The following is a 23258-nucleotide window of genomic DNA, read 5'->3' as shown; positions in this document are numbered from 1 at the left end:
TTTCAATAGCCTGTATGCATTGAACTTTATATAGAGGTAAGTCAGTAAACCTAAGTATCTCAAAGAGAAATTAGATGTTTTATACATTTTTTAACTTTTTAGTGTACTTACCTTAAAAGGGGAAATACTTTAGAAGTCAGAACAGTTCATGTAATGCAGCTACTGCTTTAACACAAGATAGTAGCTAAGACCCTATACTGATAAAGAGCCTTTCAGGTAGGAAACAAAATCAGGTGTTGAGCTCAAAATGACCCTGAGTGCTTCAAAAACACAATCTCCAGAGAGATGTATGAGGATGGATGTATTTATGGTATCTTTTCATCTTTGCACATTTGACCAGTCCTCAGATGGTTGGAAAATTTATGGTGTAGATGGGAAAAAAGGTGTGTTTGACAGTCTTCAGAATAGTCATTGCCGGAGTGAGAGGCTCCATGCAACAGATGCCTATATTTTTATACAGTCGGACTAGGATTTCATTATAGAATTAGTGCCCCCTCTCACAGATAAAGACTCTTTTAAAGTAAAGCTACATAAGTGTTCAGTGACTCTTCAGTAGAGAGGATAGTAGCTGACACAGAGACAAACTGTAGCTTCTCTGACCTCCCCCGGCATTGCTGACGGCCAGGGAACACAGACAAGAACTTTGGATGGAAGTTCCATTACCAGACCTAGAAATCCCATTTTGGTGCTAAGTCCAAGCTTCATCTGGTCGGACCTCAAAAGAATCATAAGGCCAAAGTAAATCCAGACCTGAGAAGTTGTGTCTAGAATGCCTGAGGAATGGCAACAAACGTCAGCATGCCCACAATTCTCACTTTCTAAGGGCTGGCTGACTAATCCATGATATTCCTCCATGATCTAAACCTGAAGCCTTCTGTAGCAACAGAACACTGTGGCATTGTGTCCCCTCTTTTAAGGAAGCTGTGATTCATTTACTGGCAAACCCTTTTGGATCTGCACACCATATTTTCTTATATTCTGTACTCTAGTGCATTTCATATTTTTAGGACTGAACTGGTTCTTTTGTGACTGTTTGCATTGAGAATCCAGGCTCTGATGTAGCATCCAGTCTCTGCTTTCTGAAAGAACAGTAATGTGACTCTGTGTTTTTTCTTTTTTTTATAAATGTGTTCTTTTTCTCAGAAGTGGGTAATTTAATAATAGGTTCTATAGGAGCAGTATGAGTGGAAATAGGAGTATGGTGATTATTTAAAATCCCATAATTACACTCAATTCTGTGCATCAACCACATTTCAGCGTAATGATCCAATAGTGCTCTCTGCTGGCAAAAATAGAAAACACAATGAAGAATCTTTCACTAGAAATTAACAGTATTTTATTATTATTATTATTATTATTATTATTATTATTATTATTATTATTATTATTATTATTATTATTATTATTATTATTATTATTATTATTATGCCTCACTATAAGATTATTCCCTAGTTTTGTTTAGGGCTATAGTTTTGACACAGATCAAAATCTGAATAAAGAAGCTTTTTTTCTATACCTGTGTTGAACCCTACTCTTCAAATGTAGTTGTTTTGCCAAGACATTCACAGCTTTGTCTTCAGTTTGAATGTCTAGACCAAAGAGATATACTGTATGTTTAAATGTTTATATTTAAATATATTATTCAAATTTCTTCTATAAGCTCATGTTTAGCAGTTTAAAAATATATTGCCAGGTTTTAAAAAGACTCACAAAAAAGACATTATGAAGTGAGCAATATCAATCTTTTCTTCTTTTCTTTTACCTCCAGGTCTGCTTTGCTTCAGTGCCAGATCCATAGTGCACCATGAGGGTGAAGAGATGAGCTCGCAGCGAGCAGCCCTGTCCCTGCAGTTCCTGCCACTGGACATTTGCTGAATCCCATTACCCAGAAGATGATGTCCCTGTCTCCCAGATAGCAACTCTGTGGACCAGGCCTTCACAGCACTGACTGTGCATCATGGCAGGAGAGACTCAGCAAATGCATACAGTCAAAGAGCTGGATGCTGAGTCCAAACAGCAGGATGAGGGGACGGCGCTGGAAAAGCAGAGCGATAAAACCACAAAGGCATCTTCAGAGCACTTTTCAAGCACAGGCACTGAGGTCGGGCTCAGCACCGGAGGGGCCAAGGCTAAAAAACTAGAGAAAGAAAGGAGCTGTCCTCAGCAGCGTGAAGCTGTTATAAGGCCACAGCAGACAGGGAAGATTGACTTCAGTTCACTGCAAAACAGATCGAAATTTGTCACTGACAGAACTTGGTCATCCGGGAAAGGAAGTCCCCAGTCACCCAGTGGAAAGGGTCGGAGCCGAGAGAAGGGGAAGCGGTCAGGAAAGACAGAGCGTGGCAACCCGCAGCAGCTGTACAGACTAAGCATTGCAAATCCACGCACCATTGGCATAGCCTACCCACAACAGAAGGTTCTGCCACCCAAGAAGCTGGAACCTAGCCGTGGCCCAGTCTCAGGCAGCTACAGATTCAACATTCCCACCATGCCAGAGAGAGAGGCCGAGCTGCAGCAGCAGGAGCTCAGCTACAGCCGCTACTTCCAGGAGAATCCCTCTAATATTACCTCCCCAAGCTATACCTCACAGGCACTGGGTTCCTCAAGCGGAACATCATCACACTCACACCCACCTCTGCCACAGCAACAGAAGAAGGCATCAATGGAGACTAACAGTACGCAGGCTGGTAGTCAGCTGATGATGACTGAGTGTCCACTTAGTGGCTCAAATGTATGGCAGTCGCCTGAACGGACCTATAATGGTGCTAATTATGGGGTTTCATCACAAAAATCTACTGCACTCTCAGAAACCAGTAAGGCGAGTGCATTTGTGCCTGCTCAATTTCAGTATGGATATCACTTACTGGAGCAATCAACCTCTGAATCTTTTGCCTGTGAACAGAACCCCCAGCCACATATCACCCACAACTCTTTTTCCTTCTCACCTGGAAATGGGCAAAGCACTTCTCAGAACAGCTCTCAGTTCAGCATCGACCATCAGCCAGATAGAAGCTCTTATCCCAACCCGCAACAGCCCCAATTTATTCAGGGGGTGGCATCATCCATCCAGTGTTCCAGAACTCAGAGTGAAGACTCACCCAGCAGTGACAGCTCAGGTTCCAGCTCACAGCAGTCAGAACAGGGGAAGACTGCTCTACCTGAGAGCTCAGACATGAGTTCTCAGGCAGATTGTCAGGATGCAGCCGTCACATCAGGGAGTAAGAGAAACTGTCACCCCAAAGATGCAGCTGCCAGCCAGAGAACACTCATGCAGGCTGGTGTGCATGCAAGAAATATTTCACAGAGTCCAGATTCCCCGATGCACTTTCCTAACAGAACATTCAACAATCCTGCACCCAGCAGCATTCACACTGGTTCATCACCTTTTGATAAATCTATCAACAGTAAGGTCGTGAACAGGCTGCCGCACTCATGGGAGGGACCTAATAAGACATATGCAACAGCAGATCAAAATACCATTCAGTACTCGGTCATAAACGAGAAGTTCCAATTCCAGAACCAGACAACGATAGACCACAGGCTAAATTCATCTAAAAGCAACAGAATGCCCTGGCAGCAGATAAGGCCAAACTCTGCCATGCCGAACCTCAACAGGATAGAATCATCAAGGCAAATAAGCAATCAGAAAATTGCCTACATGGTCTCGCCATCTGACTGGCAGGATGAGAGTAAAGTGCACAAGCATAACTCATTCCAGAGCAGCAGAAATGGTGATGTTCTTTCAAACCAAAGACACGAAAGTGTAAAACACAACAGTACCACTGTCTCAGCTTTTAAACTGGAAATGAACCACACACAGTTATGCGAGGCCAAGAATAAGTCAGGGTACTTTGGACTCAATCAGACCCTTCCAACAGGTCCATCAAGAAACTACAGCTACCCACCACTGCAGGTCCCACCCATGGGGCTATTAAAGGTGTCACCATATGAGTCTCCTTTGCCATCTCCAGTCCATAACCCTGCATCAAGCAGCACCTGCTCCTCTCTCTCTCCGGCATCCACCAGCCCTGTTAATATTGGCTCAGAAGACAGTCAGATGACAAAGTCAGCCTCACAACATCTGTTCTATCAACCTCCACAAGGCAAAACTCAGTTGCAATCAGATCACATGAGCACGCATTCCCACCAGTTTCATTCTGACACTCCACAAAGCCTTTCCTACGTGCCAGACAGAGCCAAAGATGAAACAATGAACTTCCTGCAAAACACCACACATACAAAAACAGCAATGGACAGCAGTAAAGGCTACGTAGATAGTTTTGGCGTGGAGCACCACCAGCCTCCTCCTCCATATTCTGCACACCAGCTCTTAGCCAGTTCACTGGCCACTGCAAATCTGGATCAGCTCGACGTTCTCCTGACGTGCAAACAGTGCGATCAGAATTTCAGCAACCTGGCTTCATTTTTAGGCCACAAGCAGTACTGCGCTCAGAACACACTTGCACAAAATGAGCTCAAAGATTTATCAAAGATGGAGGACAACAGGAAGTTCCATGCAGAACCAGTTAAAGCAGCATTAGCTGTGTCGACTACGTCTCTCTCAAGGTGTCCATCTGACCTTCACCTGTCATTGCTGGGCCTCAACAAAAATGGAGAACTGATATCTGACAGTGAAACAAAAGGAGATAACAAAGATGACCCATTAAAGCTGGGTTTGTTCTCTGGTCCTGGTAACCTTCATGTCTCGCTGCCGGAGCTGGAGATGGAGGATGCTAAGTTAGACAGCCTAATAACAGAAGCTCTCAATGGACTTGGATATCAGTCAGACAATGCAGAGATAGACAGCAGTTTTATTGATGCATTTGTTGATGATGACCTCACCACAGTCAAAACATCCTCAAACAAAATATGTTTGAAAACTAAAGAATCTGCACTTCCCGAGAACAAAAATAAACAAGCAGCCGATGAAAGATCCTTCACACAGGAAAAGTGTTACAACTCTCATGTTGAGAGCAAAGGGAAAATGGCTACGAGCTTGCAGGAAGATGAAAAAATTAACATTAAAAAAGATGGATCTCATAAAAATTCAGAAATCGACTTCACGGATAAGGCGTCAGAACAAGAGAGCAAAGTGAAAGAGACGAGAAAGCTGTGTAAAAGCGAGGACAAAAACATGAGCTCACAAAGGTTTCTCCTATCCGGCAAGTTTTCTGAGCATTGTGGCTTAAAAAGCTTTCAGGACAGCTCTGCACTTCGGGGGTCAGCAGCGTTGCAGGCCTCCACATCTCCAACCTCGAGAGCTGCAGCTAAAGAAAGCAAAAGGAAAAGCACTGGAGGGGGCACCTGGAGCAAAGAACTCATCCACAAAATAGTGCAGCAAAAAAATAAACTCCACAAGCTTCACGTTAAAGGCACCAAAAATCTCCAGTTTTCCCTAGTGATGGAGCGGCTCACTCCATCGGTGCAGAATCCTGCGTTTGGAGAATATGATTACGTATCCGATTCGGATGATGAGTGCGAGCCTGTGAAGATAGCGAGCCAAGGCCGGCTGAATCAAAGCAGCCGCTGCAAATACACATACACCAAGAAGTGTAAATGGCGAGCGAGAAGTGAGAGAGAGCAGGCGGCATGGAGGCATGAGTCCAAAGAGTGCTTTGAGATGAAGAAAAGTGAGGAGCTGTCTCTAACACCGGAAAAACACCAAAGACTCAGGAGGCGAGGCAGCCGGTCGTCCATGAGCAGTGACCTCAGCACATCTGTAAGCCCCAAAAGCACTGACCGCACTGACTCAGACAGCGAAAGAAAGAAAGACTCTCCAGAGCAGAAACACCATGACAGATCCAACCCACAGAAGCTTTTTAAAGAGTCCAGTACTCTTGCACTGACATTCACTAAATCTGTCAAGAAATATAACATCGACAAGACAAAATGTTCTGATAAAAAAGGAATTGCAGAGGACCCGGAGAAATATTCAAATCAAGAATTTCCTGATCTGCTCCCATCTACACACAAAGTAAGAGAGGCAGACAAGAACTCTGACAAAAGAGGAAGCTCCCAGGCCAAATCAAGAGACAAAGTTGTGCCTCAGAAAAGTGAAAACAGCTCAGTTGTCGACACCCTGCAGAGAATAGACAATTCAAGCAGCAAAGATGGACCAATACAGTGCCAAATCACAGATAAAAAAACTCTGGAGGTTAAGTCACCCCTTCCTGTTATCACAGGAGGAGCTGATTTTAATGTCGACAGAAACACAAAGGACAAAACAGGCGAGGGGCCAAAAACTGCACAGCCCCGGCTATCAGGCACTGCCACATTGGAAAAACAGAGTGAAAGTGTCTGCATGGTGAAAGAGGCAATTATTTTGGTCAATGACCTAGACGCACACAGACCCCCATCTCTTTGCACATCTTTGATGGATGAGGTGTGCCTGTCCCCGACTGGAAGCCAGAACCCACTGATACAGAAAGATGCACTCCACCTCATGCCCTACCCCATGGATCAGGAGCAAGGCCTTATCAAATCCCCACTCTCATTCGACACCTCCTCCATGTTCGGGGACCTCACAGCGTTTGACAGTGGCCTTTACTCGGAGATCCCCATTCAAAAAGACAGTTTCCATTCAGTGGAGAGCACAGCTGACAAAAAGGAGGCATTTGTCTCATCTTTTTCTCCTTTCATGGAACAAAGAGACTGGAATCTCATGGTTAACCCTGTGCTACGGGACGAGCTATCCCAGTACAAAGGAATTTCCGAGAAATCAGACAAGAAAAAGTCAGATTACAGTCACATCCCATTGTCTCTCCCAGAGAAAATAATTGACTACAGTGCAAATCTCAGCAGTTGTGCATCAGAGGACGAGCTGGAGATCAAGAGAATAGTAAATGAGCTTGAAAATCAGCTTCAGACGACTAAGCTGGAAAGCCCACCGCTCCTGATCCACGAGGGTCAAAAACAGCTGCAAATGAGCAAATTTTCACCACTACGAATTGCTGACGACTCTGAGCTTCAACACAATCGGTTGAACATCAAATGCTCAGATCAAACAAATCATCACTCAGAGACTTTCACAAACCCAGAACTCCCATGGCCCAGTACTTTTCAGTTTGACCTGGTGGGTGAAAATCACAGCCCCCACCCTGAGGTTCACAGTGAGGCAGCAGCACTTAAGCATGAGCACCTCCATCATGATGTAAATTTGGGGATGAACAGAGTGGAAAACGACACTCCAGGAGAAACAAAAGAAGATATTTCAGAGCAAAGAAGATATGCTGAAAACCTCATGAAAAGCTTGGAGGTAATTTCAGACTCTATCTTCCAAAAAGAACCTATTATATCGAAACACAAGGAGCCAAATGTCAACTCTCCCACCAGTCAACAACATGAAGAAGCTGAATGTCAGGCCCCTGATGCAGCTGAGAGAGAAGATTGCTGCGGAAAGGAGGTAGTTACCTCAAAGGAGTGTATTTCACTGCTTTCAAATATCAGTGAGCAGAAGGATGAAACTAAAATCATTCACAATGAGTCACAGTCATCTGTCCCCGAGGACTCTGACCCTTCACGTGGAGGCAAGCGGTCCGTTTCCTGGCATGAACCTGAAGCCAGAAAAAATGAGGATCGTGACGCAGTAAACAACGTTGAACCAGGTGTCATGTCTGCTCACTGTTCAGCCAACAGTGAGGCAGATGATTTAAATCCGCTGATTAAAAACAACGGTGATTGCAGAAAAGGCTGTGATGACCTAGAGGCAGCAAAGGAAATCACTCATCAACCTGTGGGTCATCCTTCATCACCAGCCCCAGCTGACCTTACGCAGCAGATTGGTGAGAAAATGGCAGGCGTGATTAAATCAGCACTGGAGCAACAATACACTAATGACAACAAGAATCCTGAAGACTTCGGTTCACCACAAGCTGCAGAGTTGAAAGTGAGTGAAATAATTGAGACTTCAAAGCAAGACAATTTGATAGCAATCTCTACTTCTGAAAACTGCAACCCTTCAAATGCATACAGTAAATCGAATATGTCACTGGAGATGGTTAGCAAAGATAAGCCCTGCAGTCCTGAGCTGGTTAAAACCAATCCAGAAAGGTGCTGCGCACCCCTCCATGACACCCAATCTGCAGAGGGACAAAGCAATCTGTTGATCCTGTCACAGCCTGACGGCATCATTAACGGCAATTCCTGCAAAGTGACTCCGTTTAATGAGCCGTTAAAAACTGACGCGGGCCTCATCTTCACCGAGCAAGAGGAGATTCTGAATGTTCAGGACATCAAAGAGTATCTTCCTGTTGATTTCATGGCAAGCCAGCAGAACTCGCCGTGCAGAGAGGCATCAGAAGAAAGCCGTGTCTTTTTGGAATCTGACTCGCCAGCCACTACTCTTTTATTAATTTCTCACCAAACACCCACACAGATATTTGACTCAAAAGGAGATTTGAATGCAAAGAATAAATGCAGCAATGAATTTATTGGCAGACACTCTCAAAATGCAAAATCTCCCATAGTCACGGACAATGAAGGGGCAGCAAAAGGTGATTCAATAAGTAGAGCAGCTGACATGGACTGCTCTCTGATAAGCACACCTCAGCTGGACCTCAGAACAATTTCAACATCTGAAACAGTCAGGTCCTCTCCTGTTGCTTTTAGACCTCCAGAGGTGAAAGACGAAGTTGAAAAAGGTGATCTGATGTATGATTTAAAGCTCAGCCCCCTGAACTACAATGACCTCTCAGATGAGCCTCCACAGCTGAATCAGTACGACTACATACCAATATCACCTGCTAGTAAACCGGAGGAAGATTTTGACACCAAACAGAAACCCACAGAAAGCTGTGAGTCATGTGACCTAAGTGTTAATCCCACAATGATTTTCAAACAAACTGAGACAGAAGCAACGATGCCACTTGGCTCAGATCACGAGGCTAAACTGCGGCCATCTGATGAGCCCCTGGTCCTACAGCAGAGTATGAAATTCAATTGTTTTTCTTTGGGTCTCACACCTGTCATCCAAAAGACTGAGTCCTCATGTGATAACACAAAGACAAGCCTGCCAGTATTTCATGATCCACTTCAGCCTGTTGAGGATTTGCAAATCCAAGCTGATCTTCTGACAAAAGCTGCATCAGTCAATCCAGATTCTCACAAGGCTCCTTTTGAAGAAGCTACTCTTCCCAAAAAAGTCGAACCACTCATCATCTGTGAAAATGAGAAAATTCCCCTCCCACCAGAGAAGCAGCTAACAGCAGAGAGAGCCCCGTGTTCAACAGGTCCACAAACACACAAAGAGACAACACACAAAAAGTCACAGAGCAGCGATCCACAGGGCAAAGTACTCTGTGAGATTTGCTTCATGTGTTTCCGAACTGTGCCTGGTCTGAAGAGACACAAGGCCATGAAGCATGTAGCCAGAGCTGAGAAATGCACACAGGGCACAACACTAAGCCATCAGGGGACTACGCTTATTTATGAAGTGCCGGTGAAAAAGCAAAAAGATGATTCACAGAGGTGTTTCCCAACAACCAAAATAGATGGGCTGCCTGAGCTAAGCGGCTCTCTCATCTCTAAAACAGCGGAGATTGAATCAGTCCTAGAGGAAATAGCAACTGAGATGAGCAGCGTGGCAGTGGATGAGATAAGCCATCAAAACCCTCCACTGCAGGCAAAGGCAAAGAAGAACAACAAAGGAAGAAAGAACAAGAGCAGTGAGCTGAATCCTGACCCTTTCTCTGACGAGCTCCTGAAAATATTAAAAACAGACTTACTTCAAGCCATAACTCCCGAATTTAAAAGCAGTGCTCTAGAGGAGCAAAGCAAATGCCCTGAGGTGAAAATCAGTGAAAGAGCAGTTCCAGAAGCTCTTGGTGAAGAGTTCTTTCACCACGTCGCTGCAGACACTTATAACAACACAAGCCAAACTCCACCTAAAGAGCCAAATGAGATGAATGAAACTGTGGCGCACAACCAGCTTGAAGAAACGAAGGTGACAGAAATGGCATATATAGATACGTATACAGAAAGTAATGTGGAAAGTGCATCTGTAGAAGAGATCATTGGAGATTGTAATAAGACTGAATCGAAAAGAGCCAAGGACAGCCTTGGCTTGGAGATTCTTAGAAATGTTTCAATAGACATGAAATGCCAAGCCAACAATCTAAATCCCACCTCCTGTCTGAATTCCTCCCCTCCCAGTCCGCCCGGCATCAGCTCAGACTTAAGGGCCATACTCGACGACGACACCACGTTCTCACAGTTATTTCCTCGAGATGAGGAAACTAAGAGGAAAAAGTGTCCCAGAGTGTATAGCAAAAGAAACAAAAGACAGAAATTATCAATCTCTTCAGATGCGGCTGCAGATTACCTTCCTCCTGAAACTTTCGTACAAAATAAAGACCAATTTGTGGAGCCCCACAGTATGCAGACCATCACTGACCATCAAAGTAAGCGCTGTGAATATGAGACCATTTCCATTGATGATGCCATCATGCTGAACATGTGTCACAACAGCACTATAAAGGCCGACGATAATCCAGTGCCAGATGTTAATCAAAACAATCAGCAGGATGTTTGTGAGGTTGGAAATAATCATTTGAATCTAATTGAAAGAACTGTCAATAAATCTACAGCTGAATGGAGCTCATCCAGTGATCTCACTGGCTTTGAATCTTGCCCAGTAGTGACCTCTGAGCCTAGCAATTGCAAGCATGAAGATCCTCTGCCACCAACTCCCTGCACGATAGAGCCGCATGTTGCAGAGGATGCTCAGTCCTTCCAAACCATCGGCACACAGAACATCAAAACAACATTTCAGCTACCCGAGATACAGTACTTGGACTCGGAAAAAGATGTCCAAGTGGCTCCTCTTTCTGAGACTGCAGATGCAGATGGAAAAGTGGATGAAAAATCCAGGAAAGCGACAGAGCGGCGAGGCAGGAAGCGACAAGATGGAGGGATTAAAGTCAAAGACAAACAGTACAAATGCAAAGTGTGTTTTACCTGGTTCCTCACCCTCGGAGAGCTAAACTTCCATAAGCTGTCCCACAACCCATCCCCTCCTCCCACCTGTTACATGTGCGTGCAGCGCAAGTTCAGCTCCAGAGAGCAGCTGAGAGACCACCTGAGGGAAAAACACGCTAAAAATAAGACAGGAATCTGGACCTGCGGAATGTGTTTGAAGGAAATTTCAGATGTTTGGATGTACAATGAACACTTAAGAGAACACGCCACTCAATTTGCCAGAAGAGGACAGTCTCAAGGCTCCATGCTTGGTATTTCTGGATGCTTCATGCAGGAAACGGCTGTGAAGAACTTTATATCCTCGATCATGCAGCAGCGACCCAGCAAAGCCAACAGAGAGTCAAGCAAAGCTACTAAAGAACAGGAAAAAGCAGCTGTAGCAGAAGGAAAAACCTTGGAGGGGGCTGAGACTAGAGCACACAAAACTAAAAGCAGTGGAGGAGGTGGAAAACAAAGCACTTTAACCCCAATCGAGGTCCTCCACAAAACAGAGACGCCGAAAAGTGTGGAGATGCATCCAAACTGCAAAGATCCTTCAAGAGACTGCCACCACTGTGGAAAACAGTTCCCCAAACCCTTCAAACTCCAGCGGCATTTGGTGGTGCACAACCTGGAAAGGATCTTCCTGTGCCACAAGTGCCCCGTTTCTTATCAGGAGGCCCAGGAGCTCAAAGAGCATCTGAGGAGAGCTCATGAGGAGGTGGACGATCTGGATTCGAAGCACACAACTCTTTACACTTGTGAGCTCTGTGCCGACGTCATGCATGTGATTAAAAAATCTTTCATCTGCAGCACTTGCAACTACACATTCTCAAAAAAAGAGCAATTTGACCGTCACATGGAGAAGCACTTGTCGGGGGGGAATAAAGTTTTCAAATTCAGGGCCGTCCTCAGACCTGTCAAAGCATCTGCTTCCAAAGAAAATGAATGCGATTCACCAGCCAGTAAGAAGAAGAGGCTTCTCTCTGACAGTCTGCAAGAAAACAGCTCAGACAGCGGCATCGCTAGTTTGAGCTCACTACACTTAAATCAGAATGCTGACACACAGTGTTCAAAGCCCTGCATGTCCACAGCTGATGACTCCACTCAGACTGTCCCGAATGAATACCATGACGATTCAAGCAATGCAAATGTGAAAACGGAGGATATCACTGCAGACTGCTCTCAGTTGCTTGAAGACTTGGAGAATTGCATTCATCTGAGCTCATCCAGGACTGCGACACCCAAGAAAGAGGAACTTGATGTGACTCTGTTACCTAACCTCGATAGGGAGGATGACAGGAAATCGATTACTGAATCATGTGATGTAAAAGAAGAGGATGAATCAGTTTGTATAAGAGCAGAAGGAACTTCATGGACAGCATCTAAAGAAAGTAGCATGGCAGGGGAGAAAGAGGTAGTTAAAGATAAAACAGATTTGCCTCCAACAGTTTTTGAGAACTCTTCTGTCTGCTCAACAGAAAATCAAATTTTTCTGCAGACACCTGAGTCTGCAGAATTTGCCGTTGATGAGTTAAACCAGCAGGGGGATGATGAGCAGAGGCATTGTACATTGTCTTGTAATGACACTAAACAGCAGGCATTATCTCATGGTGCTGAGCAAGAAAGTAGCAGTCAGATGAAAAATAATGCCACCCCAGCGACAACACCAGAAAGCACTAAAACCAGCACTGGAGCTGGATGTGCAAAGATGACAGAAGCAACAGCGGCCCCTCAGTCCAAGGTTTCCCTTCTAGCATCGGCTACAACCGATGACAAGGACTTGGTGAAACCACAGAAGAGAAGGAAGGACATGAAATCAACAAACAACATGCAGAGGGTGTCCTCGCCTTTCACACAAGAGAACTTTGGTGTTGATTCCAAACCCAAAAAGAAATTTCGTCAGAGCAAGTCTGCAAATCCCTCACTGCAGAGGAAGCTGGACGGAGCCAACGAGTATCCCGTGCTCTCCTCTGTGCGGGATGATGTTGTTAGCAACAAAATCATTTCCAAGTGCAAGAATGTAAACTTGAGCTTACAGGCAAAAAGAGGTTTGCTTGAAAGCTGCACGCCAAAGAAGCCTGACACCATTACACCTCAAAACGCGGAGTATAAAGCCAAAAGGGGACCTCTTGGGAGATCTGTGCATTCTCCTGTGTCTAAAGTGCCTTCAGTTCCAATGAACAATTCTTTAAACAAGCCAAAGCCAAAGATGGGGGTCAGGGCAGTGGAGAGTAACTCTTACCGGACAGCAGAGTCACAGAACCACATTTTAAGTCAGTTGTTTGGTCAAAAACTCACCAGCTTTAAGATTCCTTTGAGGAAGGACACATCCGAATCTATAAACTGAGGGGGCGGGATGGGGATCTGTGAATAAGAGTCTGTAAATTTTTGCAGTTATAATTGTTTAAGACAAGTCATTATGGTGAATGAAATTGCACAGCTGTTTTCTGTGAAATACTACCGTTAATTACTTCCGTAGTCACTTTATGTCTTCTTATGTACATGTTTTTTTATTACACAAATGTGAGGACAAATGACAGGTAGAAACTAAATATTTCATTGGGGACTTTAACATCACTCGCATAAAGGAGACTTAAAAAAAAAGAGATAAAAAGCATACTTGAAAACAAAGTAAAATAATGTTTTTTTAAGTAACGCATCTCCGTTTTTACAGAAGTTACATTATTCTTTTAGTCTTTTTTGCTAAAGGACCAAATTGTGCCGTACCTTACTTGGACATTTGTGCACCTTGAGTACCTGCTTCCAACCTTTTCATTTTGTATTGTTTTTACACTTTACTGTACTAAGTTGACATTCATTATTATAAGGCTTTTGTATAAACACCTTGGTGCTACATGTTGTTTAAATGTAATGTGAACGCCCATGTCCTCAGAAGGGAGATCTGTAGTAATTACAACATATACAGCCAACTGTTTTTCTACTTTATTGAACATACTGTATAAACCAAATCCTTCATACGTAGGCAGATAAAACTCAAAACTTACAACAGCTTCTGGTGTATACGTAAACTCAGGTGCTGATGAGGACATCGCAGTCCCTGGACCTGTATTTGGAGTTCTTTCCATGCACTGATAATACCACACACAAATGACAAACTCATTTATCTGTGTCCGTAACTCCAAATGTTTAAATATTAATAGTATTTACTTGGACAACAAAGGTGCTTTATCTTGTTTATACTGTATGTACCTTCATTGTATAGTATTGTAGGTAGAATATTGTTTGATGTAATGCTTCATGACAAAGTTTTATTTTAATAATGTGCAAAATGAATGACATTGAAAAGAAAGGGAAACTGCACGTCTCTTGCAGGTTGTAAAGTGGTTCACTAAGTGCCTGTTTTACAGTTTATTAAAGATCTGTATTGGTCTCTTATCGCTCTTCTCCTCCTTTGTTCTTGAAATGTTTTGCAAATGTTTCCTGCTTCCCCGCGGACGGCATCTGCCACCAAATGCATCAAACAGCCGAAGCAGTGGAAGCTGCTTGTGCCTGGAGGCAAAAGACAGGTGCACACAAAACAAAGTCTGACTTGATTTGTTTTTTTCTTTTTTTCTTTCTCCCTCTCTCAGATGAGCACATCAATGAGTTAACTCATCATTTGAAAAATGAGCAAAAATGCACCTTTTTTACTACAGGGAAGCATTTAATAGAAGACAGATACATTTATCCAGCCGTGCATCTGTCTCCATGAGTAGCCAGCGGCTTTCGCTTGTGTCGCGCTGCTCTCTCACCACATGTAAAACAGCTTCTATTCCTACATGAATATTTTTCATCCTCACATAGGAATAAAAAGCCATATTACACCATGGCTTGCATGTAGACCTCAAAGACTGCAAACATGGAGGAGAGTCTCACATCTTCCTATTCCTGAATTATCACGAGACCTGAGGAGAATAGAAGAAAGAAGAAACAATATAAAAAAGAGGATGTAATTTTATGCTTGTAAAAATATAGAACACATTTATTTTAAAAAAACAAAAAATACTGATGAACAAATTTGCGTTTTATGTAACAAATAACTGTCAGAAATGGATTGCTACATTTTAAAATTATGAAAGAAAGTTTTTCTGTTTTATTTAATTTAGTATTTCTTTCTAAAAAAAAAAAAAAATATATATATATATATATATATATATATATATATATATATATATTTACTTGTTTAGTAAATAAACAAGTTTTTCTCAAAAAAAATATTTTAAGATTCATATTAAATTGTTGAAGTTCTAAAATAAGAACCTCAAATTGAACTTTCTGTTTTGGATAACAAATTTTGAAAGATGCTCTAATAAGACATTAAGATCTGTATTACATGACATGTGCAGTGCAAGAACCATTGTCACACTCACCAAAATGCATTAATACAAAAATAAATAATGTGATTGGTATCTTTTCCAATTGGTGATCTCATTTGCATTATTACCACTCTTCGGTTTTCTGCTAATGTAGCCATCCATCTGAGTCTTGATACAAAGTCAGTGAGAGGAAAACAGTGTTGCTCAAATAACTCTTTAATTAATTTTAGTGGGAATAGCAGTTTGGCAGAAGCCACAAAGGTCATGTGAGAGCAGGTAATAAAACAAGCCTATACTGTGGTTCATCTCTGCTCCTCTACAGAGTTATACATGTTATCAAAGTTTCTACAGGATGGTTAAATTGAAATTCTCAACAGAAGGTTGGCAGGTATGTTACATTTTGACCTTTTGCTACGGTCCAGTAAAACTCAGGAACAGCATACTAAAGATATAAATTCACTCCCGCTCTCCTCAGGCAGCTGTCAGGATGTTTTTTGCAGAGATAATGACACACAAAAATCACATGATTTTAACACCTCCTTTAAATTAAATATGGAAATGTTGTTTTTTTCCTTCTTTATGTGTATTTGATCAGAATATTTCCAATATTTGGTTTTTGTATAGTATTACTGATTTTAGCAAATTTCTGCTGACATCAGTTATTATTTTCATCGGAGGTGAAATCACACAGGGTCTGCAAGAAAGCAATAATGTAAAACACAACTTTCCTCATTTTTTAAGAAAAGATAACATTAGTTATCGCCATGCATTGTTCTGTCTTCCTGTTATCTACTGAAAGATTGGTTTTCTCATTGCTTCAATTATCTGTAGACTTTGAGACACATAGTTTCGTTTTTCATTTGCTTCATGCATTTCTATGTTGTCCTCCGACTTCAGAACACCTCGCTGATAATAAAAATAGTTTGAAGCTTATTCGCTCTGTAACAGAACATTGTGGTTAGATCCATCTTATAGCTTAACCATGGTGCTTTCACTGATCAGAAAATTCTTCCCTACCATTGATCAAATCAAAATCAGTTATGCTCACCACACAACTGTAAAACACTACTGATAAAAAAACAACTAAATATTTTAATATGTTTTCTTCAGCAAATGTGGCCAGCGATAAAGTTTCATTCATTATCTGTTGTTGAGCAGTTTTTGGAAAAGCTCAGCACAGCTCTCTGTAAATCTAGAAACAAAGGGATAATTACTTATTTTTTTTATTTCTTGTAGAATCTGTATAATTCCCACAGAAGCCTTATGAGGATTTTTTTCTGAAACGAGGCACAGTGCCCCGTTTCATTTTTGCAGCCTAAAAATATTATAATCAGTAATGAATCAGGGAATTGCTATTCTGCTTTTTCACAGACAAAAACTGGCTGCCTGCATGCATCTAATTGGGAGAGCAAGCTTTGACTGACACTATAATAATTGAAAAAGGCTTTTTATGGAGCCTTTCCTGTTTACTTTGACATACCTTGGTGATTTTCAGTTGATATCAGTCGACATGTTGCTGTAAATCTGCTGATGCGTTGAAACACAACTGCTGCACTTTGCAACAAGAGTATCAAATGTTCAGTTGTTTAGTTCTCAATTCCTGTCTTCAGTACAACCGGTTTTTGAATTCCTGACATGAATGGAAGGGAGATGGAAGGAAAGCATGGATAGCCATCTGTTGGTTTCCACTGCTGTGAATCATCTGAATGCAGTTTTACACCATAATTAGAAAATAAATGAGTCGTGGATTATAATTAGATTTAATGTAATTACACAAATAAGGCACTTAAATACACAAGCAGCTTGATCTCCTTCCGATTGTGAGTGTATTCTGAACAGATTGGTCAACATGTTCTGCGTGGCAGAAATGTGACCAAAAATATGCAGAAAGAACTATGCCATGTTGCCAGTTTCTGCCTGAATAAAAAGTTACGTTTTGCTGCTTCTTCAGAGAATCCACGGTTCATTTTTTTTATGGCGGCTGGGATTAAAATACATCACACCACAGGAATCTTGGCAAGTCAAGGATTCATTCATGAGCACGGTGCCTGCATGATTGATGAGTTCAGTGACGTCAGAGCCATCAGGAAGTGCAAGCAGAACGCATGTGAATAACATGTCACTGTGTGAAACTGAAAGAAAATGTTGCTTTTACCTTTTCCATCTATCTTCCCAATGAACATACTCTATTATTGATTAAAGAAAGATGAAAGCTTTTATGCTTTCATAGACATTTGTTGCGTCTGCACCTGGTTTTTACCTGAACCTCGTCCCCTGCTTCTTCTTTGTGCGCTGATAAAAATCCCCCCGCGGGCCTTCTGGTCAGGAGCTGTGGTTGATGAGGAAAGAATTAAAGCAGAGACTTCAGTGTGTTTTGTCAAAGTTTAGCCCAGAATGTGTCACACAGAGTGAGTGGGAGCCCCACACACCCCACTGTCAGGCGTCTTTTTATCATCTGATATATGAGGGAAATTCTCCAGAGGCACAGTTATGCAGGAGCATGACAGGAGCGCTTTGCACTTTGAAGTAGAGTGACATTATCAGTAAGTATGGTCTTGAAATAGCATCTCATCTCTCTCTCCCTCCCTGCCTCTCTGTTGCTTCTCTCCCGCATCTATTTTCCTCAGCCGCCACCCTCATTTTCCCGCTCTTTCCTTCTCCTTCGCTTTTCTTGCCTCCTCACCATCAATTTCCATTTCTGTATCTCATTCCCTCTTCCCGTTTTTCCCCGTGCCTCTCCCCATTATCTTCTGCCTCCCTTTATCTCACTGAAACTGCTTTTTTTTCAATGTTTCACCTCTTTTCCCAGACATCCACCTATTTCTCTGCATCTATCTCCATTCCCTCACTTTGTATCCCCCTGTCTCGCTCTGGATCGTGCTGCTGGCTGCCTCTCAGGGAGGTCATGAGATCAGGGGCAGATAGAGATGGGCTGCTGGTCAGCGGTAATGACACGTGGGCTGAGAGGCCGCTCGGGTCGCCTCTCCTGGGGATTTGAGGCTTTAGCACTTGTGGGGAGATAACCAGATAGAAAGATGGGGAAAAATTTGTTGCACCAAACAGGAGGGATGAGTGAGCGTCCTGTTTTCCACACATATGGGGGAGGGAGGTCAGTCGCAACAAATGTGGATATTGATGTCCGTAATTATTTATGTTTAGCACAAGGACGTTGATGAGTAATTAAACAGGAAAGAATAGGGTGAGAGCATCACCTTTTCCTATTTTTTAGGAGAGATGTATGTTCTTTGAAATATATATTGAAATATGCAACCCACAGATATGTGGTAATGTGCAATAGCTACAGTTTGGTTAAGACGTGAATATTTCTTTTGGCTTTAGTCTACGATCTCTTTTCAATCTCTATAGTCATTTTGTTAAAACACTCTTACATCCCCTGGACTTACATTGCAATTCAAATCAACAAGTGCGAAGAGCAAGAGCAAAATGAACTTCTAAGCATGGGTGCTACCATGGAGAACAAACTAGACAGTCTCATATTTATACGATTCTTTTATGCATAAAATTTTGAGATAAACTAATGGCTTCAAATAGAATGCAGCATTTATTTGTGTATTTATGTTAATATGACTTCCTTTAATGTCTTCTATTGAGCCTTTAAAGCTCCTATTCATGTCAAAAATGAAGAGAGATAAAGTATTTTAACATTCAAGAGGCAAAATCTTTTACAGGTTAAACATTCATGTTCAATTACATCAAATTGGTTTATTTTTGACAAACAGGTAGTTGAAAACAAGAGGTGTTTTTTTTCAATTGGAATTCAATTTCAAGACAGATCAATGAACCTCCACCCTGTTGCTCACTCTCCTGATATGGCATCCTCATACAAAACTATCTGGAGGCGCCCCATGCCAGTACTCAGAAAATACATTTAAAGTAATGCTAAGCTGGCTCTGAATTCTCGAATGAGTGGCCTCTCTCCAGGAAGTCGTGGTCTCTTCCTGCCAACAGAGCCTTTATCAACTCGACCATTTGTCATTTCAGTCAGCACCAGGGGAGCAAACAGACTGCACACAATGGCTAATAGTACCTGTGTCGATGTTCCAGGTTTACAGAAATAAATGGTGTGGTTTTGCAAAGGGCTGCGCAAACAAATGAAAGGCTTTTAGCGCGAGTGCAACACAGCAAACAGCAGCAGGTGTGCAGAGAGCTGCTGGCATCACAGAGGACATGCTACTATTTTAGAAGGAGAAAGTTTGCACCACGTAGATATCTTTATTTACCACAAGCTGTATTTGCAAACATTTTAGTCTCTTTTACTATGATTTTTTTTTTTTTTTAGTATTTTGAAAGTACAAAAGATTCTATGTGCAAGTATAAATAGAAAGCTTGTCCTTTTTGATATTTCTAATTTTACTATTTTATTTCTGTGAAGATAGAGACCCTCACTGATCTGGACCTGGCACACTTTGGAGGCAGTACATCACCCCACAAATACACACTGATGCTTGTATAGATGGGATAATTTGGGTTTCAGACACATTTCTCTCTTTGTAGTGCTTGTCAATGATCTATTTATAGCTGACTGAGAAATAAAAAAAAAAAAGAAATATGCCCAACAAATTTAGTTGAGTTTATCAACCACATTTTTAATATAATAAAATTATAGGACAAATTTGACAATATTTTTGAGAAAGCAAAGAGTCTTCATTGTTCATGTTTCCACATACCAAAAACAATTGTGTTTTCAAGAACTTATTTTAACTGTGAAACAATTCAACTGTCAGAGCCTTTCAGATATCTACCTGTGCAGACAGTCAAAGGCAATTCAGATTTTTTTTAAACTCAATTGAAACACACCAATGGATTAGCATTGGGTCCAGCCATACACCAGTTATTAGCGAACCAGCATTCAAGGACACATGTAGTCACATCGGCTGCAACACAGCGGTACCAACTTCCAGTTGATTTGACAATCAACTGAGCAACACCAAATTTGAGATGGCGGCTGACGTAATGTTTTTTCTCACTGTCCTGGATGGCACCCGGGACACTGATCTGCATTGGACGACTCTCTTCGGATACCAGTCTGATTGGTTTCCCATTATAACCTTCATCCCCTCTCCCTCCCATGAGACGCACTGCCTCGTCTTCTCCTACAATCGTCTGTATTCATCACAGAGAATCCGAGGTGGCTAACCTGACATTTGATGTGGCACAAAATTGGATTTCCACTGTGATTTTCTCCTCAAGCCCCTCGTGGAGTGTAATCCACACTGTGACTAATTGAGTGACGTGCCAACAGCCCGAGTGTGTAAATAGATGGCTGCTTGGACCTGCTTTTTCTTAATCTTATGGCCAAAAGGGCACAATCATCAGATGGAGAGAAGAAATAGTGCACACCTTTTTGTCAATGTCATCCCTTGCTGTTGTTCTGTGTATTGAATGTGACCCGGCAAACATTGTTGTCTGGCTTGATGGTGACATTCATAACTAATCCCAGGAACAGGAAATCAATGTTCTTGTTGCAACAAACAACACACGCTTTGGACTGCCTGAGAGTGTCTGATTAGATATTTTAATTACCAGATTACACTATAACATTATCCCATAAGTAAACTGGGAAGCAGAGGTGTCAGTGGCAGATGTTATGGGATGACTCACCACAGCTATGTCACCTGTCGGACCACCAATATCTCAGAAGGCATTATTTTTAACCAAACAAATCCCTAATTAAAACAGAGGAAAAGCTCTATAACAAACACCCTATGGACAGTTATGTTGCTTTGTCTGTGCACAATAAATCCTCATCTTCTAATCTGGTTGGATCTGAATTTTTGCCAATGTTTTCCTCCCTAGAGTTTTTCCTTCCCTTTTAGTAAAAAAAAAAGAAAACTTTCCACTAATCAGTGTGTGTTCATCTCCCTTTTATATTCACACCCCTGATGACATACACACCGACAAACATAAACCTGCACAAATATTCACTGAGACGCAGAAGTCTACATTAAGCACACCCCTGTTTGGAGGTTTGCTGTGACACATTGTGAAAACAGAGATAGCACCCTGAAGAGGTGAGCCACTCGCAGCAGTTAAAAGCATAACAGCAGGAGACAAAATAACAGTGAATGACCGCACTAACTGATGGGTGATAATGTGGCATACGTACCTGCGGGGGTTTCTGTCGCCGGGTTCTCCCCCTCGAAGTTTTCCCTTTCCTCCCCTCTTTGTGGATCAGTCTGCCAGTGTGTTTTCAGGAGACAGAGAGTCGGGAACTGGGGCTCAGCTGCAGAGACTGACATCATCCCTTTCAGAGAGGAGGTTTTCCCCTCCCGCTATCTGCACCCTCTCTGTGTGTTAGTGTGTGTGCATGTGTGTGTGTTTCACTCTCCCCATCTCTCCCAGCCTCACACTACGTACAGTACTATACTCCTCCCATCGCTCCCTCCCTTTCTCCACTATTTTATCTCTTTTTTTGCTGTTGTATTATTGCTGCTATTTTTCAAAGCCACCATAGGTGAATGACCCAACACTAAAACTCTGGCTTTATGCAAAGTAACAAGAGTCTCGCGGGGGCTACACTATTAATTTCAGCTGAATTTCTTCTTCTTTTTTTTTTTACTGCTTGTAATAAGGCACTACAGAAGAAACCTACCTGTCAGAAGTTTTACATCGAGTTTTTTATTATTATTACTGCTCTCCACTTCCTCTCTGCATCTCCTATCAGAGCCTAATGGGCAGTCCACCTTCACCTATCCAATTCTTTTAGATCAGTAGGAAGGAGGAAAAAAAAGAAAAGAAGGAGCCACTTTTAAGTGTATTGAGATGGATGCCTGCTGTGGTGCCTGCGTCTGTGGAGATTGGTGTTGCTGTCCGTGGTGCTGATTACAGCTGAAGGAGACATCACTAAAGACAGCAGTGACCCTGCAGACCCAGAGAAAATAGCCTTCAGCAGAGTAGGGAAGGAGAAGGGGGCCAGGGGGGACAGAAAACACAACTTCACACACACGTTCTGAAGACAAAAACCACACACACATATAGAGACTCAAATCTACCTCCCAGCCTCCTCCTCTGGCTCCCACGGGCATTTCTCTGTGTCTCAACTCATTTAGGCTTACATTCATCATTGTAAGGTAACTGTGGCAGGTGGGATTAAAATGGATTAGCCCTATTAAAGAAATGTGTGGTGCATATTATACTCAACCCAACCTAAGCCACACACACAGAGAGAGAGAGTCCCCCCCAGAGAGACATGCATTCAGCTGCAGGGGAAGAAAATAAAACTGTAATGCAGGAGAACACGCTCAGTCTGGTAAAGGCTAAAACCAGCTGGATTGGAGGCAAAACGGCCAACAAGGCAGCCTGATGATGGTACACCCAGCATCTGAACAGGAGGGAGAAGTATAGATGCTGTGTGCATTGCTGCTTTTCTGCCACTCATACGGTGGACTCCTTTTGTTGTCTTAACTCTCGTCTCAAGAGGTAGCTTTTAGATTCTCGCCTCCTTGTTTCCATAGTGACACTTTTCCTCCTTTGTGCGAGAGAGTCTGTGTGTATTTCAGAGACACACACAGAAAAAAAACAAAAAGACAGGCGTGGGGAAGAAAGGAAGAGTGGGGGGATGACAGCAAGATAACTTGGTTCACTTACATTAATTCTCTAAAAATGAGAAAAAGGGAAAATAAGTCCACATAAGTCAGTTTCCTACACCAAGGGAAGCCTTTACTGCCTCTTTTTCAGTGGAAATCATCACTAAGTTGCTTAACTTTTGTTAGGTGGCTTTGCAACAGCTTGCAACACTAAAAATAGCAAGTGCTAATTTCTCCAAATATATATTTTTAAACATTTATATATTCAGTTATGTGTCAACTGCGGGGGCGGGCAGTTTTCTGCTCTTGTTTTTTTTTTTTCTTTTACTTTTTATTTTGAGTACAAAGATTCAGCTGGAGCTCATTTCTGTCTGTTCTCTTTGTGACGAGGGACTGCACCTTTTCACACCTTTTAAATAGATTTTTCGCCTCTCTGGGA

At 42.3% G+C, this 23258-nt stretch overlaps 1 protein-coding gene across 2 annotated transcripts in view; it reads left to right on the top strand.

Annotated features, from left to right (window-relative positions):
• Window positions 1-14352, top strand: part of znf469 (zinc finger protein 469) — a 226993-nt gene extending 212641 nt beyond the window's left edge. For both annotated transcript variants that reach the window (XM_023349913.1, XM_014469969.2), the window contains one exon: window positions 1769-14352. In XM_023349913.1, coding sequence (XP_023205681.1) covers window positions 1958-13303 — 11346 coding nt within the window. In that variant the 5' untranslated portion in view covers window positions 1769-1957 and the 3' untranslated portion in view covers window positions 13304-14352. The remainder of the gene's footprint in view (window positions 1-1768) is intronic.
• The last annotated feature ends 8906 nt before the right edge of the window (window positions 14353-23258 follow it).

This window comes from Xiphophorus maculatus, chromosome 2 (genome assembly GCF_002775205.1).
Source record: "Xiphophorus maculatus strain JP 163 A chromosome 2, X_maculatus-5.0-male, whole genome shotgun sequence".
Classification (NCBI taxonomy): Eukaryota; Metazoa; Chordata; class Actinopteri; order Cyprinodontiformes; family Poeciliidae; genus Xiphophorus; species Xiphophorus maculatus.
Note: the sequence above shows the minus strand (reverse complement) of the source record. Positions and strands in the feature narration are given on the sequence as shown.